At 41.3% G+C, this 16,702-nt stretch overlaps 1 protein-coding gene across 1 annotated transcript in view; it reads right to left on the reverse strand.

Moving 5' to 3' along the window:
- LOC132405119 (serine/threonine-protein kinase 32A-like) overlaps nucleotides 1-16,702 on the reverse strand; it is a 419,454-nt gene that overhangs the window by 63,757 nt on the left and 338,995 nt on the right. Inside the window, exons 8-10 of the mRNA XM_059989823.1 lie at nucleotides 13,314-13,430; nucleotides 8,397-8,522; nucleotides 5,800-5,928 (exon numbers count right to left, since the gene is read on the reverse strand). Of these exons, the coding sequence (XP_059845806.1) occupies nucleotides 5,800-5,928; nucleotides 8,397-8,522; nucleotides 13,314-13,430 (372 nt within the window). The remainder of the gene's footprint in view (nucleotides 1-5,799; nucleotides 5,929-8,396; nucleotides 8,523-13,313; nucleotides 13,431-16,702) is intronic.

Genomic DNA, 16,702 nt, shown 5'->3' on the forward strand with positions numbered 1-16,702 from the left:
TAAATCCCCAGGGCCAGATGGTCTGCATCCCAGAGTGCTTAAGGAAGTAGCTCAAGAAATAGTGGATGCATTAGTGATAATTTTTCAAAACTCATTAGATTCTGGATTAGTTCCTGAGGATTGGAGGGTGGCTAATGTAACCCCACTTTTTAAAAAAGGAGGGAGAGAGAAACTGGGGAATTATAGACCGGTTAGTCTGACATCGATGGTGGGGAAAATCAAAGATGTGATAATATATATCACATTTGGAAAGGGGTGAATTCATCAGACTAAGTCAGCATGGATTTGTGAAAGGAAAATCATGTCTGACGAATCTTATAGAATTTTTTGAAGATGTAACTAGTAGAGTGGATAGGGGAGAGCCAGTGGATGTGGTATACTTAGATTTTCAAAAGGCTTTTGACGAGGTCCCACACAGGAGATTAGTGTGTAAACTTAAAGCACACAGTATTGGGGGTATGGTATTGATGTGGAAAGAGAATTGGTTGGCAGACAGGAAGCAAAGAGTGGGAGTAAACGGGACATTTTCAGAATGGCAGGCAGTGACTAGTAGGGTACCGCAAGACTCAGTGCTGGGACCCCAGTTGTTTACAATATATATTAATGATTTAGACGAGGGAATTAAATGCAGCATCTCCAAGTTTGCGGATGACACAAAGCTGGGCGGCGGTGTTAGCTGTGAGGAGGATGCTAAAAGGATGCACGGTGACTTGGATAGGTTAGGTGAGTGGGCAAATTCATGGCAGATGCAATTTAATGTGGATAAATGTGAGGATATCCACTTTGGTTGCAAGAATAGGAAAACAGATTATTATCTGAACGGTGGCCAATTAGGAAAAGGGGAGGTGCAACAAGACCTGGGTGTCATTGTACACCAGTCATTGAAGGTGGGCATGCAGGTACAGCAGGCGGTGAAAAAGGCAAATGGTATGTTGGCATTCATAGCAAAAGGATTTGAGTACAGGAGCAGGGAGGTTCTACTGCAGTTGTACAAGGCCTTGGTGAGACCGCACCTAGAATATTGTTTGCAGTTTTGGTCCCCTATTCTGAGGAAAGACATTCTTGCCATAGAGGGAGTACAGAGAAGGTTCACTAGATTGATTCCTGGGATGGCAGGACTTTCATATGAAGAAAGACTGGATCGACTAGGCTTATACTCATGGGAATTTAGAAGATTGAGGGGGGATCTTATTGAAATGTATAAAATTCTAAAGGGTTTGGACAGGCTAGATGCAGGAAGATTGTTTCTGATGTTGGGGAAGTCCAGAACGAGGGGTCACAGTTTAAGGATAAAGGGGAAGCCTTTTAGGACCGAAATGAGGAAAAACTTCACACAGAGAGTGGTGAATCTGTGGAATTCTCTGCCACAGGAAACAGTTGAGGCCGGTTCATTGACTATATTTAAGAGGAAATTAGATATGGCCCTTGTGGCTAAAGGAATCAGGGCGCATGGAGAGAAAGCAGGTACAGGGTTCTGAGTTGGATGATCAGCCATGATCATACTGAATGGCGGTGCAGGCTCAAAGGGCTGAATGGCCTACTCCTGCACCTATTTTCTATGTTTCTATGCTAATATGGAGATGATACATTCGCAATTCACTTATACAAACCTTTCCATCCATTATCCTAACAAGCGAACACAATTGTTTATCTCTACCCTGTGGAAATTAGCAGCCTTGTGTATTAACATTGTTATTTGTCTTCCGAAACATGGAGTGAGGAAATTAGGTGGGAAAGCTCAGGGGAACAGTTTGTGCTTTCTACAAAAAGGTCAGTTTTTCCACAACAAGCTGTCATGACTGAAACATGGAAACATTTCTTGGCAGAGTACAGTATAGTACTGTAGGTCTTTGTTTTGAGTAAGTGTGTGTGTGTGTGTGTGTGTGTGTGTGTGTGTGTGTGTGTGTGTTAGTAGTGCATCATATAATCATAACATTTCCCTAAAGGATCCTTTACTGTGAAATTCTAATTAACTTTCCCTTCTTCACAATACAAGATCAAAAATAACAATTCAAAATAGCAACTCTTCCTTGTTGCTTACACATCGGGCTGCTTATGGACTCATCACCCAAATTACTACTGTTGGATTGATTTGACCAGTATACATGAAGTTCAAAGTTCATCTCAATTATGTTCTGACCTCTACATCAAAGTCTTTCTTATTAATTGATTAATAATCTCTTGAACAACTTTGCTGCTTTACACGTAATGAACAGTGTATTGGCCTTGTTATTATATTCTCTCTTTTTCTGGGTCTGCATTAGTGTATTATTCTGTATCAGCATCACTACTCAAACACTTCTCTATATTTTCTCTGCTGTATAATCATAAAGTACCCTTGAATATTTATTACCCTGCCTTAATCATCATGGAGCGTCTCTGTAATGGCAGTAAGACCCAACCTGTTTCCCCCATTGGTGGATCCACTGCAACATGATGCTTTACTCATTCAGACACAATGCCTTGAATTTGAACTTTTTGATTATTGTACAATGTACATTACTGCAGCAGTCCTCAGGACACAACAGTGTTTTGTTCCTCAGCAAAGTTCCTAGATTGCAAATCTTGTGTATTTGATATTTAACTAATATTTGAGTAAACTTGCATATATATTAGTTGATTAAGCATTTTTGTTTGTTTAAATAATTCATTATGGGCTATATGTAAAGATACATGAATTCCATAGTCATCACACTATCAACTGATAGGTGCACGCCATGCTTAAAGTAACATGAAGTTAAATTCACATTTCAGACTCCCTTTGAATTAGTTTAATATTTTGAAGTTGCAAAACATAACAGGAAATGAACACAAACAGTGTGTAGGAGTGGATCGCAGGAACAGCTGTGACAGGAGAGCAAGCAGGTTCAGGCATTGACTCTGTGCTCCCAGGTCTGCTCAACTTGGCCCAGCTTCCAACTGTTGCTGCTCTGCAAGGGGAGTGGTGGGGGGCGGGTGTGGGTGTTGTAGAGCAAGAGAAAGCACACAAAATTGCCCCATTCCCACAAAACAGAAGATGCTTGCAGCCCTACAGCAGATGGCAAATGGATCCCACTGGTCTCAAAAAGCTCATTTGCAAGGACAGTTTGCCCATTGGTAACCTGGGAGGATCTGTGCTAAACTGTGTTCCTTTCAATTACATGCGTTGTCATTTACTGTTCTCCTGTTTCAGCTTTCTCCTTTCCTGTTATATCCACAGCTTTTCCCTCATCCCCACCTGATTTTCTTGTCAAGCCCCTGGTAACTGGATTCATGGAGACTGTTTATATGAGAATCAATTGAAATGTCTTCTTGGTGTGCAGGATTTGGACTGATGAACACCAAAAGTATTTGTTAACCAATTAATCTAACGAAGAGCTGATATTATTTAGTTCTGAATGAACTTGTTGAAAAGAGGTCTCTTCTAGATTAACAAAAACTTGATCAGTATGCATCAAGAACTTTTCACTTAAGCTGTACTTCTAGGACACACTTAAGACCCTATAAGCTTGAAATTGTGATGTAATTTTAAAGCAGTGACCCAATAATTACAGTGTTAGTTCACAACAATACTTCTGCTGTCACCTAGCATTTAGTTTTAATTACATGTAATTTGTTTGTTTGTAATTACAAAGAACTGCACAAAAAAGTACAGAATGGATCAGGCATTACTATATTTTAATTTTTTAAATTTAAAAAATATTATTTGATAATTAGAATTGTTATTTGCTAGTCTAAGGTAATTGTTAAAAATGTGATTTTCTGCATTGGTCTTTGTCACTACCGCATCCTAACCCCTTCACAGCTCCATCACTGTTATGTTCTTTTGTCCTCCAGTCGATGAGGATGATACCTCCAGTATGGATGAGAGGGGTTTGGAGGGATATGGCCCAGGCGCAGGTCAGTGGGACTAGGCAGAAAAATGGTTCGGCACAGCCAAGAAGGGCCAAGAGGCCTGTTTCTGTGCTGTAATGTTCTACGGTTCTATGATAGTGCTTATTCCAGTTGGCATTGGAATTTGATTCTATTTCAGTTAGTTACCTTCTTCAAATAAAAGAACATTTTTGAATTGCTGAGGATAGTTAACAGAGCAGCCTATTTACATATTACAGCAATGTCTGAGTTGTGTGTAGTGCAGAGGTCTCCAGTTATCAGTTGAGAAAAGACATTACTAAATGATCATCATCTCTTTCACTCCCTTCACCTTCCTTGCCATCCATCACAGGATGCTACAGATGTTACAACTATCAGGGGATGGAAGGAGGCCAACTGGCATTCTTAATCCTGCTAGCTCTCTTTGAAACAAACGTAGTCAGTCTTTTATGTTAGTCTAATAATTTTTCTCCTCCTCCTACCAACATGTGAATTCCAGGTTATGACTACTCACTGTACAAAAAGATTTTCACCAGCTCCCAAACACTTTAGTAACAGTGTCAATCAGCGTCAACCCTTCTACAAAGTAAACAGCTTTGTATTCTGACTATCCAAATTTCTATGATTTTGAGTATCTCTTGTAAATTATCTGTCAACCACATATTGTATGCTCAGGAAAGAACACTTTTAAATGCTTCAGTCTACCTGTCTCTTCAAAGACGCTAATCTCCAGACCATTTTCTGCACTTTCTTCACATCCTTCCCTTAGAATGATGGTCACAATATTCTGGGTTAGGCGAAGCTGCATTTCACAGTGGATTAACATAAATCCCCTGATCTGTACTCTGCCGTTTAGTTTAAAAATAAAGCCCAGGATCCCATTAGCTTTCAAAAAGTCTTGTCGTCCTTGCAAGACTTGATGTGCACATTGCTTGCTGGGGGCCTTTGCTGACTCTGGCATCTATATTCACAATGCATGGAGATTATTGTGAATTATTTCATTTGATCTCAGAATGTGGATGTCACAGGCAATGCTACCACTGACTGCTTACTTCTTGGTGCTCATCACACCGATGGGCCCGGAGTCACATTGAGGTCAGACTGAGCAAGGATATCAGATATTGGAAATAAAAACAGAAAGTGCAGGAAATGTTCAGCATATCATGCAGCAATTGTTCAAAGAAAAATCCTTAAAGTTTCAGGTTTGTGACTCCCCATCCTTTCTCCTCTGGTTCATGGTGCCTGTTGCTGATGGCAATAGCATTTGATTCCATTGTACTAGAACACACAACATTGAACAGAAATTTACAGCACATTACAGGCCCTTCAGCCCACAATGTTGTACTGACTATGTAACTGCCTAGATATTCCCTAGTGCATAGCCCTCTATTTTTCTGTATTAGTTACTTCCTGAATTTCAACTAAAGGGCTATATTTGAGTTGCTAGGAACAGCTTAGCCATTTACAATGACAGGTCTTGGACCTGAAATTACAACTGTTTCTCTTCCCACAGATGCTGTGTGATCTGACATTCAGAAGATGGTAGATTTCTTCCCCAAATAACATCAATGAATGGGGTGTGTTTTTAAAATAAACAGTGGCAGATAGTATTTGAGATTTTGTTAAATAAATTTCCAATGTAATCAGTTGATTGTAAATTCCTCACCTGCCTTGGTAGGTTTTGAACTCTGTTTCAATGGTCCAGAACTTTCTGGCTGCTAGTCTAGTAATCCAACCACTACACTGCCATACTTCATGTCAAGTCAGCTGCTAACTATAGGGATGACTTTACAGGCCGATTTGTTAACAATACAGTTTATGTTAGGATATCTGAAACTAACACTTCAGCCCCATGGAAAGCACCAGTGTTAACATATAACCCACTGCACCATGTCCTTTCCAAGCCAGACCCTCAGACTCTGTAGGATACAATATGGTTTTACTGACCAGTGATGAACTGTCTTTTCTATTTTCTTTTGATTTTTTAGCCAGGCGTTTTTTCTTCTTGTGAAGGGGCTTCGACTCGAGAATCATTTCTTCAAGTTCAAATGTAGGGTCACAGTTTAGCTGTCCTTTCTGCAGACAAAGAATAATTATATCAGGTAAAGTCGGACTGCGATAGAATGAGACCATTAAAGCTCATGCCTGTGTTTTACCATGGGTTTCACTTCCACTGTAAACATGTGACTTGTGCTGGAACACTTTCTACCTGATCAAAACATTATAGCAATATACAGAATTACATAGAATGGACAACAAAGAAATAGGCTAACCAACCCAACTGCCGCATGTTAGTGTTGCTGTTAAACTTTCTACCATTCCTGACTGAAACAAGCTTGCAAGATAAATAAACTTCTTCTGATTTACAGGAAGTGACTATTCAGAATCTTGGTGTGGACACAATGGTGGATATTTGCTTCTCAATCACTGAGATTGCTAGTTCGATATCTATCGAATCACCCAACTCTGTCCCTCTCTTAACTTATCTGCAGCTGAAACACTCAATGTAGTCTTGTCCATTCCAATGCCCCTTTACCTATTCTCTATGAACAAAGAGTATGAGATCGGTTAGGATTCTACTGCTCATGCTCACACTGAGCACTGCTGGAGCTCAAAGAAGTTAGCATTAGTAAAGACCAATACTAATTTAGTGGGACAGATGGAAGAGCATTAAATCCTTGAGATGTGTATGAAGGGGGAGCTACAGAGATAGTGTAGATGCCTTCTCTCAAAATTCCATTGATTCAACAATATTTCCCAGATTGAAAGTTGGCAAATATAACCCTGCTATTTAAGAAAGAAAGTACAGAGAAAATGGGTCAGTTTGATGTCAGTGGTATAAGAAATTATTAAAATGAGAAATTCTGCAGATGCTGGAAATCCAAAGCAACACACACAAAATGCTGGAAGAACTCAGTAGGTCAGGCAGAATCTATCAAAATTTCAGGCCGAAAACCTTCTTTGTGACAGAAGGGGGTCGACAGAATAAAATGGAGGGAGGAAGGAAAGAGGAGAGCTAGAAAGTGACAGGTAAAGCCAGGTGCGCAGGAAAGATAAATGGCTGGATGGAAAGGAAAGTTGCCCATAGGAGAGAGAGCAGTCTCAGGGCATCTGATTAAATCGAGGTCTGAGCGGACAACTATTATTATTTCCTTTTCATAAATCTACTTATCATTATTTTCCTTTTCATAAATCTACTTATCATTATTTTCCTTTCCATAAATCTACCTGTCATTGTTTTCAAAGTGCCCTGTTACCACTTCTCATCTTTAGGCTGCTGTTCAAATACAAACTATAGTTGGAAGAAGTTTTATGATCCATTTAGCATTGATACATCCCATAGACATCACAATTTTCCATTTTCTAAGCTATGTAAAACTAGAATGAATCTCAAGAGGAAGTGCGGAACTAACTTTGACGTACCAACTCAGCTGTCCTGATGGGTAAAAGTGCAGCCTTTAAGTCAAAGACCATAACATCCCAGCAGAAGTTGTCAGTCCATGCTGGGTAACAAACTTGATTTTTGCAATGCTTTACCCAAGCAAGTGCATAGAGTATGTGGCTAAAGTCACAATGACCAGAATGCCCAAGTTCTCAGCCTACGTTGAGTTAGAATTAGGGTGGAATTTGGCACCATAACTGTTCCATCAAATGAGAAGGAAATGTGGGAGTATTACTGCTTATCTAAGTTCCCAATTTAGGAGTTTCTTGTGATCAAAGGACTTGGCTTATATTGGACAAATTTTTTGCTGAGTACCAAAAGCATCAAAGATAATTATTGAAAAATGTAACAGAAAGATAGCAGGAGGTTACCAACCATCTGTTCAGGAAAATGATATGGCACAGCACATGAAATAGCCCTTCCACCCATGATGTTGAGCTAAACTGATTAAATTAGTAATTAAACACCCAACTAATCTCTTCTGCCTGCACAATCACAAAATCCCTCCATTATCTGCAAGTTCATGTATCTACCCTAGAGCCCGTTAAACGCTTCTATCACATTTGCCTCCTGGCAGTGCACTCCAGGCACTGACCACTTTGTGTAAAAACTTATTCGCACATCTCCATTCAACTGAACCACCCCTCACCTTAATAACCACATATAAAATAGCAAGTGTGCACAATTTTATTTTTGGGTTCAAGTCCTGTTCTTTAGCCTGTAGACTCATAACTTCAGTCAAGTACAGATAGAATGAATTTCAGTAGATGTCATTCTTTCAGTTAAATGGAAGCTCCACAACAAAACTTCAAGGACAGTATCTGTGTGTCGTTGGTGGCTTCTTTAACTCGCTCAAGCAAAACTACAAAATTACTTTGCCATTTTGGGGATTTCATGATATATCAATAATGTTCATGTAGAAGTGGCTGATTAAGACCAGTTTTATATTTTGGGAAGTGACACGCAAATTTGTTCTTTCTGACAGATGAATTTTATATCAATTAAAGACCGAAAAAGATAAATAGATAGGGATCAAACAACATGGCTGTCAGCACTTGTGATACACAGGTAAGTGCCAAAGGACTCTGTGGACAACGCTTACACTAGGAATGAATCCTGCTGTGAGCTTCTTCTCCAGGACAGCATCCCATTCTACATCTGCCAAATAAGGAGACTGCTGCATATCGGCCAGGCTGGAAAAGCGTTGGGTCGAACTGACTGCAATCAACTGAAATATAATCAACAGAAATTATTAATAATAATAAGAAAATCCATCTGAGACCATTGGGTATCCAATTCCAACTTGCCTCCATCACTCGCCATTTTTTCAGAAGTTGTAATCTGCACATGGCATTGAGAACCTCACCTCCAGTGAGTTTCTCCACCAACCCTTCCAGGTCCTTTTTCACTCCCTCTATTTCTGTCTCCTTTCCCATCCCCCCCAATCCAAATCCAGCTCCCAGAACTCATTTTTGTACATTATTCACATATTTCACCCACTAGCTCTTCCTCCACAATTAACCCCGCCCCCCCCCCAATCTGCTTTTGGTTCCATCTGACCTTCATCTCTCCTCTAATGGTTCTATTATCACCTTTGTTACATCAGATTCCACGACAGGTAACCTTGGTGTTCCTGCTTATCACACTCCAGTAACTACTGTCTCCTTCATCTTCCCATCCCCCAACCTCACTTCATCTGTCATCCACCTGACTGTCTCTCCCTCTCCCATACCTGGCTCCATCTGCCTGTCATTCTTCAGCCGTCCTCAGTTCACCAATCACCTACTGGCCTCTGTCTCATCACTCCCCATCTCCTCTTTATACGCCATCTCCCTTCTCCTCTCTCAGGGTAAAGATCTAAAACATCAACAAATCCTTTCCCTTATACATGTTGCTCAACCCACTGAGTTCTTCCAACAGACTCCAGATTCCAACATCTGCATGTCTCCTGTGTCAACTGTTACTTACAAATGCACACTTTACAAAAATCCACTCTGGATGAGAGTGGTTGCTCCACTTAGCTCTTGTTGAGTGAGCAATACGGTTCTTTGATGATGAGCATGGAACATGTGATCTCGAGGGTCTGTTTCTGTGCTGTGTGACTTTTTGACTACACAACAGTGGCACACAGCTATTAGATCAGATACTGACATTGACAATAGGCCAGACAGGGTGATATTCACACTGGATGGTAGCCCACAGAAAATGGCTGAGGAGCAAGTACAATGAAGTGCAAACCCCTCTGTTGTTTCCACCTATCACCTCCCTGCCTTTGTCAGTAATTCCACCCTTCTCTCCCCATCTATTTCCAAATGCCCATCAACCCCTTCTCACCTGGATCTGCCTATCAGCTGTCAGCTCCTGTCTAACAACCCCACTCACCTCTTTATACTGGCAGTTTCATCTTTATACTCTCACCCCTGATGCAGGGTCCCAACCAGAAATGGCAATCACCCTTTTGTACTGTGATTGATGTTGTGATGGTCAGGGAAAGAATGAAGGCCAGGTGTAGGGTTGCTGTAGCTCCCTGGAATGCACATAGAAAACTCCAAAATACCAAGGCTTCTCCACACTTTTTATTAATGTGGCATGTCTAAATAACTGTCTAAATATCTATCTACCACTAAAAATGAAGTGTGGAGATTATAAACTCAGGAGATTCTGCAGATGCTGGAAATCCAGAATAACACATACAAACAACACACACAAAATGCTGGTGGAACACAGCAGGCCAGGCAGCATCTCTAAGGAGAAGCACTGTCGATGTTTTGGGCCGAGACCCTGACGAAGGGTCTCGGCCCGAAACGTTGACAGTGCTTCTCCTTATAGATGCTGCCTGGCCTGCTGTGTTCCACCAGCATTTTGAGTGTTGTTTGAATTTCCAGCATCTGCAGATTTTCTCGTGTTTGCTCTTTAATAACACATACAATACTGGAGGAACTCAGAAGATCAGGCTGCATCTATGGAGAGGAATAAACAGTCAACATTTTGGGCCGTGACCCTTCTTCAAGACTAGTGTGGAGATTTATTCTTCAGCTGGTTATTTTATTTTTACTTTTTCCTTGTTTATATCTCATTTTATCTCTTAATTCACCATTATGTTCTCTTTATCCCTCTCCAGTGCCTGGTTTTGTATTTCCACACATATATATCTATAATTGTTGCTAACCTGTTTGATATATCTGCATTTATATTACTGTATTGTGTAGTTACTAATAAACACTATTAGTTAATAGCAATACCAGGCTCCTCCAATGTATTTTCCATTTCTGCTGGTTCTTTAACCCGTCACAGGGTACGTGACACCAATCAAAAATCTCAACCCTGGGACCAGTCCTATCCTTCAACATAATTAAATTGAAACTAATGGCATTGTGATCACTGGACCCGAAGTGCTCCCCAACACATACCTCCGTCACCTGAGCTATCTCATTCCCTAACAGGAGATCCAACACTGCCCCTTCTCTAGTCGGTACCTCTATGTATTGTTGCAAAAAACTATCCTGCACACATTTTACGAACTCCAAACCATCCAGCCCTTTTACAGTATGGGCTTCCCAGTCTATGAGTGGAAAATTAAAATCTCCCACAATCACAACCCTGTGCTTACTAAAATATCTGCTATCTCCATGCAAATTTGCTCCTCCAATTCTCATTCCCCATTAGGTGGTCTATAATACACCCCTATTAGTGTTACTACACCTTTCCCATTCCTCAATTCCACCCAAACAGCCTCTCTAGATGAGCCCTATAATCTATCCTGCCAGAGCACCGCTGTAATATTTTCCCTGACAAGCAATGCAACACCTCCCCCTCTTGTCCCTCCAATTCTATCACACCAGAAGGAACAAAATCCAGGAATATTTAGTTGCCAATCACACCCCTCCTGCAACCATGTTTCAATAACAGCTACACCATCATATTTCCAGGTATCAATCCATGCTCTAAGCTCATCCACCTTTCTTACAATGCTCCGAGCATTAAAATAAATACATTAAAGAAATTCTCCACCTCTTCCTCTCTGTTTATCTCTGAGGGTGCAAACAACTTTACTATCTTCTTTTTCTCTCTTCTCCCATACACTCTGGTTCCTACACTCTGGTTCCCTTCCCCCCTCATATTTAGTTTAAATCCACTGGAGCCTCTCTAGCAAACCTACCTGTAAGAATATTTGTCCCCCTTCAGTTCAGATGTAAACCATCCTGCTGGAACAGGTCCCAACTTCCCTGAAAGACTGCCCAATTATCTATAAGTCTGAAGCCCTCCATCCTGCACCATGTCTTCAGCCACGTGTTGCTCTGCGCTACCTTACTATTTCTAAATCCACCTGCACGTGGCACTGGTAGCAATCCTGAGATTGCTATCCTGGAGGTCCTGTCCTTTAACTTGGCGCCTAACTCCCTAAACTCACTTTTCAGGACCTCCTCACTCTTTCTACCCACATCATTGGTCCCTACAAGGACTACAACATCCGGCTGCTCACCCTCCCTCTTGAGAATATTGAGAACTCGATCTGAGATATCAAGGATCCTTGCACCAGGGAAGCAACAGACCATCCGGGATTCCCGAGTTCTTCCACAGAACCTCTTATCTATCCCCTAACTATTGAATCCCCTATCACTACTGCTCTCCTCTTTTCCCTCCTTCCCTTCTGAGCTGAGGGTCCAGTCTCGGTGCCAGAGACACAATCACTGCAACTCGTCCCTGGTAGATCATCCCCACCAACAGTATCCAAAATGGGATACTTATTATTGATGGGAATGGCTACAGGGGTGCTCTGCCCATTCTGTCTAAACCCTTTCCCTTTCCTGACAGTCACCCAACTACCTGTCTCCTGACTCCTAGGGGTAACTATCTCCCTGTAACTCCTGTCTATTTCTGCCTCTGCCTCCCAAATGATCCGAAGTTCATCCAGCTCCAGCTCCAGTTCCCTAACACGGTTTGTCAGGAGCTGCAGCTGGATGCATCTTTTGCAGGTGTGGTTATCAGGGACAATTGTGCTTTCCCTGACTTCCCACATACTGCAAACAGAGCACTCAACTGCCCTAACTGCTGCCTCCATTACCTAACCCCAAGGTAATCAAATTAATTAAAGGAACTTACCCGGCATTACCTCACTTAGAGTGAAGCTCGTCCTCAGCCTCTGCTCGCCAAAGTCTTCCTACTCTGTCTCCCTCTACTAGTTCGCCCACTCCGTTAATCTGCTCGCTTTTTAAATTCTCCTGCTGCCGCATAGGCCGACCTTCACGCACTTGCGCAGTTGTGCCCCATTCAAACCTTGCATCTGCCTGTTCTCGCCGAAGCCTGTTGAGCCAAAGCCACCCCACTCTGCCTCAGTCCACTCTGACGATGGCCGCTACGACAATGGCCACTGTATATGGTGGTCTTCTTTTAAACCTTTGGTGTGCTACGTCACGTGCCTGTGCAGTCTAGCCTCTTTTCCCCAATCAGTTAAAAAAAAGGCTTCTTTCCGAGATGCCTTTACTTCTTCACTCTACACCTCTTGCTTCAATTAAAAAGACCGTTGAAAAATTCCTCTCCTTTTTAAACCTTTGGCACTCTACTTCATGCACCTGCGCAGTCTAGCCTCTCCTCCCCAATCAGTTAAAAAATACGGCTTCTCTCTGAGATGCCTTTACTTTTTCACTCTCCGCCTCTTGCTTCGATTAAAAAGACCGTTGAAAAATTCCTCTCCTTTTTAAACCTTTCTCATCTCATCTACAACTTTCAGACTCCTGAGTTTATACTTGCAAAGCCCCCAGGGTTTCAGGAATTAAAACAAATCTGTTGAATGCTGCTTCAAATGGAAAATTATACAAGCAGTAAGAACTAATAATTTTGAATATTTGTTGGAGATAAAAATGTTGGTAATGGTTGATGGTCAAAATTACACTTTCTAAATACCGTGGAAAGATGCCACTCACCAGGATTGAGCAATAAAGTGGGAGCATGGCAGAGCAGGGCAATTGAGCAAGTCGGAGGTTATCTTGAAAATTTATCCAATCAGATGTCTTCTTACCTTCTGAAGCAATGACACCAATCCAGTGGACCAGGAAGAAGGATATTTTATGCTGACAGATTTGAACATATGAAGGGCTTCATGAACAGAGGTGCTGGAACGGATTTCATATGGTCTCTGTGAAGAGACATAAACATATGTAGTATTAAGTATCAGGGGTAAATATTAAAACTTTATTTTCATTGCTTAGCTGTCATTATTATAAACAAAAGTCATTATATTTTAAACATCTCAATTGTATAATCAAACTGAGAAAAATAAAGGGAAAATACTGATAGTGGAATTACATAAAGGGATTATCATTTAGCTGTAATAACAAAGGCTTCACTACTTTTGTCAAATTAATATGGCCAAATGAGTTAATGTAACATGGGATTAGTTTAATTAACCATTCACACTTGGGTTTGATTCCACATCGGGGCCTATCAGGATTTAACTGTAGAGCAGGAGCTCATGGAGGGAGTTAGAGACAGTTTCTTGTGGACTTTACAGGCCAGTTTTAAAAACTAAGTGTCTGGATGTCTGCAGAGCAGGAGATTGCTTGGGTAACTAGAAACTTAGCAAGGGCCAATAAAAAGAAGCAGGGTGTAAACAGAGTGGCCATTGTGGGAATGGGCAAAGTTAGAGTGGTCAGACTTAGCTCAAAAGGCTTGGGGAAGAACAGTTGTGGGCTAGAACTTATGTTTGAGATTTTAGAGGTATAACAAATGTAGGATGGATTGTAGCTCAGGCAGTAGAATGCTCTTCCTGTGAGATGTGGAACTTCAGGATATCTGAAGATCTTGATGACTGCATCTGCAGGAGGTGCATCCAATTGTAGCTCCTGACTGACAAGCTCATGGCACTGGAGCTGGAGTTGGATGTGCTCAGGACCATTGAGGATACTGAAAAACTCACAGATGAGACTTTTACTGAGGTGGTCACACTAGAGTGTAGGCTTGAGATTGTAGTTGGGTGACCACCAGGAAAGGTAAGAGAAATAAGCAGTCAATGCAGGGTTCCCCTGTGACCATTGCCCTCAGCAACATTACCCTCATCCATGTCCCTGTGGATACTGCTGGTGGGGGCTGACCTATCAGGGCACAGCAGCACAGTGGTCATCGCTGAGGTTCAGAACAGAAGTGTAAAGCAAGGCAGAGCGAAAGTGATGGGAAACTCAATAGTTATGGGGGTGGTCAAGAGATTCTGTGTCTGCAAAAAAGAATCAAGGATGTTATGTTTCCTCCTACATGCTAGTGCTCAGGATGTTTCAAGAGTGGCTGCAATAGATTCTCAAGACGGAGACACCAATGACATGGGTAGAAAGGGGGAAGAGGTCCTGCACAGTGAGTGTATGGAAGAGGCTGAAGAGCAGGACTTCCAAGGTAGTAATCTCTGGATTACTCCCAGAACCACTTGCTTGTCAGGGCAGTAATAGGATGACAGTACAGATGAATGAGTGGCTGAGAAAGTGGTGCAGGGGCAGGGTTTAAAAATTTCTGGATAATTGGGATCTTTTCTGGGGAAGGTTTGACCTGTATAAATTGGATAGGTTCCACATGAACCCAGGGGGACCAACATCATTGCAGGCTGGAATGTTAGAGATATTGGGAAGGGTTTAAACTAATTTGGCAGGGGGATGGGAACCAGAGTGAAAAAGCTGAGGTTGGGGTAGTTGGTGTACAAGTCGATGCATTGTGAGGAAGGACAGGCGGATGATAGAGCAAAATTACTGTAAGTGGGTTCAGTTGAAGTGTAACATGGGGGCAAAATTGAAAAGAGCGACAAATTCAGGATGAAGGTGTTATATTTGAATGCACACAGTATACAGAATAAGGTAGATCATCTTGTAGTGCACTTAGAGACTGGCAGATAAGGAGATGTAGGCATCACTGAGTCGTGGCTTAAAGAAGATCATAGTTTGGAGCACATTCCAAGAATGCACATTGTATCAAAAAGACAGACAGGTAAGCAAAGGGATTGTGATGGCTCTGTTGGTGAAAAATGAAATCAAATCCTTAGAAAGAAGTGACATGGGATTCTTGTGGGTAGAGTTCAGAAACTGCAAGGGTTAACAAAATCTAATGGGAGTTATATACATGCTTCCAAACAATAGCCAGGATGTGGGATATAAATTACAATGAGATAGAAAAGGTATGTCAAAAGGGCAATGTTATAATAATCATGGGGGATTTCAATATGCAGGTAGAATGGGAAAATCAGGTTGATGCTGATCCCAAAAGAGGGAATTTGTAGAATGCCTACCATGGCTTTTTAGAGCAGCATGGGGTTGAACCCATGAGGGGAAGTGCAATTCTGAATTGGGTGTTGTTTAACAAACCAGATTTATTGAGGAAGCTTAAGACAAAGGAACCCTTAAGAGGTATTTATCATTGTATGATTGAATTCAGCCTGCAATTTGAGAAGGAGAAGACAAAGTTAGATGTACAATATCAGTATTACAGTGGAGTAAAGGAAATTACAAAGGCATGAGAGAGCTGCTGGAAGGGGACACTAGTAGGGATTGTAGCAGAACAGTAATGGCTGGAGTTTCTGGGGACACAGAAGGCACAGGATAGATTTATCCCAAAGATGAAAAATTATTCTAAAGGGAGGATGAAGCCACCATGGCTGATAAGAGAAGTCAAAGACAGCATAAAAGCAAAATAGAAGGCATATAATATGATATATATATATATATATAAAACATATGTGGAAAGAAAACATATGTGGAAAGAAGTACAGTCGACTCTTGGCCTGAAATGTCAATTGTACTCTTTTTCATTGATGCTGCCTGGCCTGCTGAGTTCCTCCAGCATTTTGTGTGTGCTGTTTGGATTTCCAGTATCTGCAGATTTTCTCTTGTTCAGTATTGGGACCACTTCTTTGCACATGTCCTGTCAATGATTTGGATGACTTTGTGGCCAAATTTGCAGATGATACGAAGACTGGTGGAAAGGCAGGTAACGTTGAGGTATCAGGAGTCTGCAGAAGGACTTAAGACAGATTGAGAGATTTGGCAAAGAAATGGCAGATGGAATACAATGTCTGGTCATGCACTTTGGCAGAAGGAAGTATAGACTGTTTTCTCAACAGTATCATCAGAATCAGAATCAGGTTTATTATCATTGGCATGTGACGTGAAATTTGTTAACTTATCAGCATGCAATACATAATCTAGCAGAGAGAGAAAAAATAAAATAAAAATAATAAATAAGTAAATCAATTACAGTATACATATATTGAATAGATTTTAAAAAGTGCAAAAAAATATATATACTGTATATTAAAAAAGTGAGCTAGTATCCAAGGATTCAATGTCCATTTAGGAATTGGATGGCAGAGGGGAAGAAGCTGTTCCTGAATTACTTCAGGATGCCTTCAGGCTTCTGTACCTCATACCTGATGGT

Source organism: Hypanus sabinus, chromosome 15 (assembly GCF_030144855.1).
Source record: "Hypanus sabinus isolate sHypSab1 chromosome 15, sHypSab1.hap1, whole genome shotgun sequence".
In the NCBI taxonomy this organism is placed as follows: Eukaryota; Metazoa; Chordata; class Chondrichthyes; order Myliobatiformes; family Dasyatidae; genus Hypanus; species Hypanus sabinus.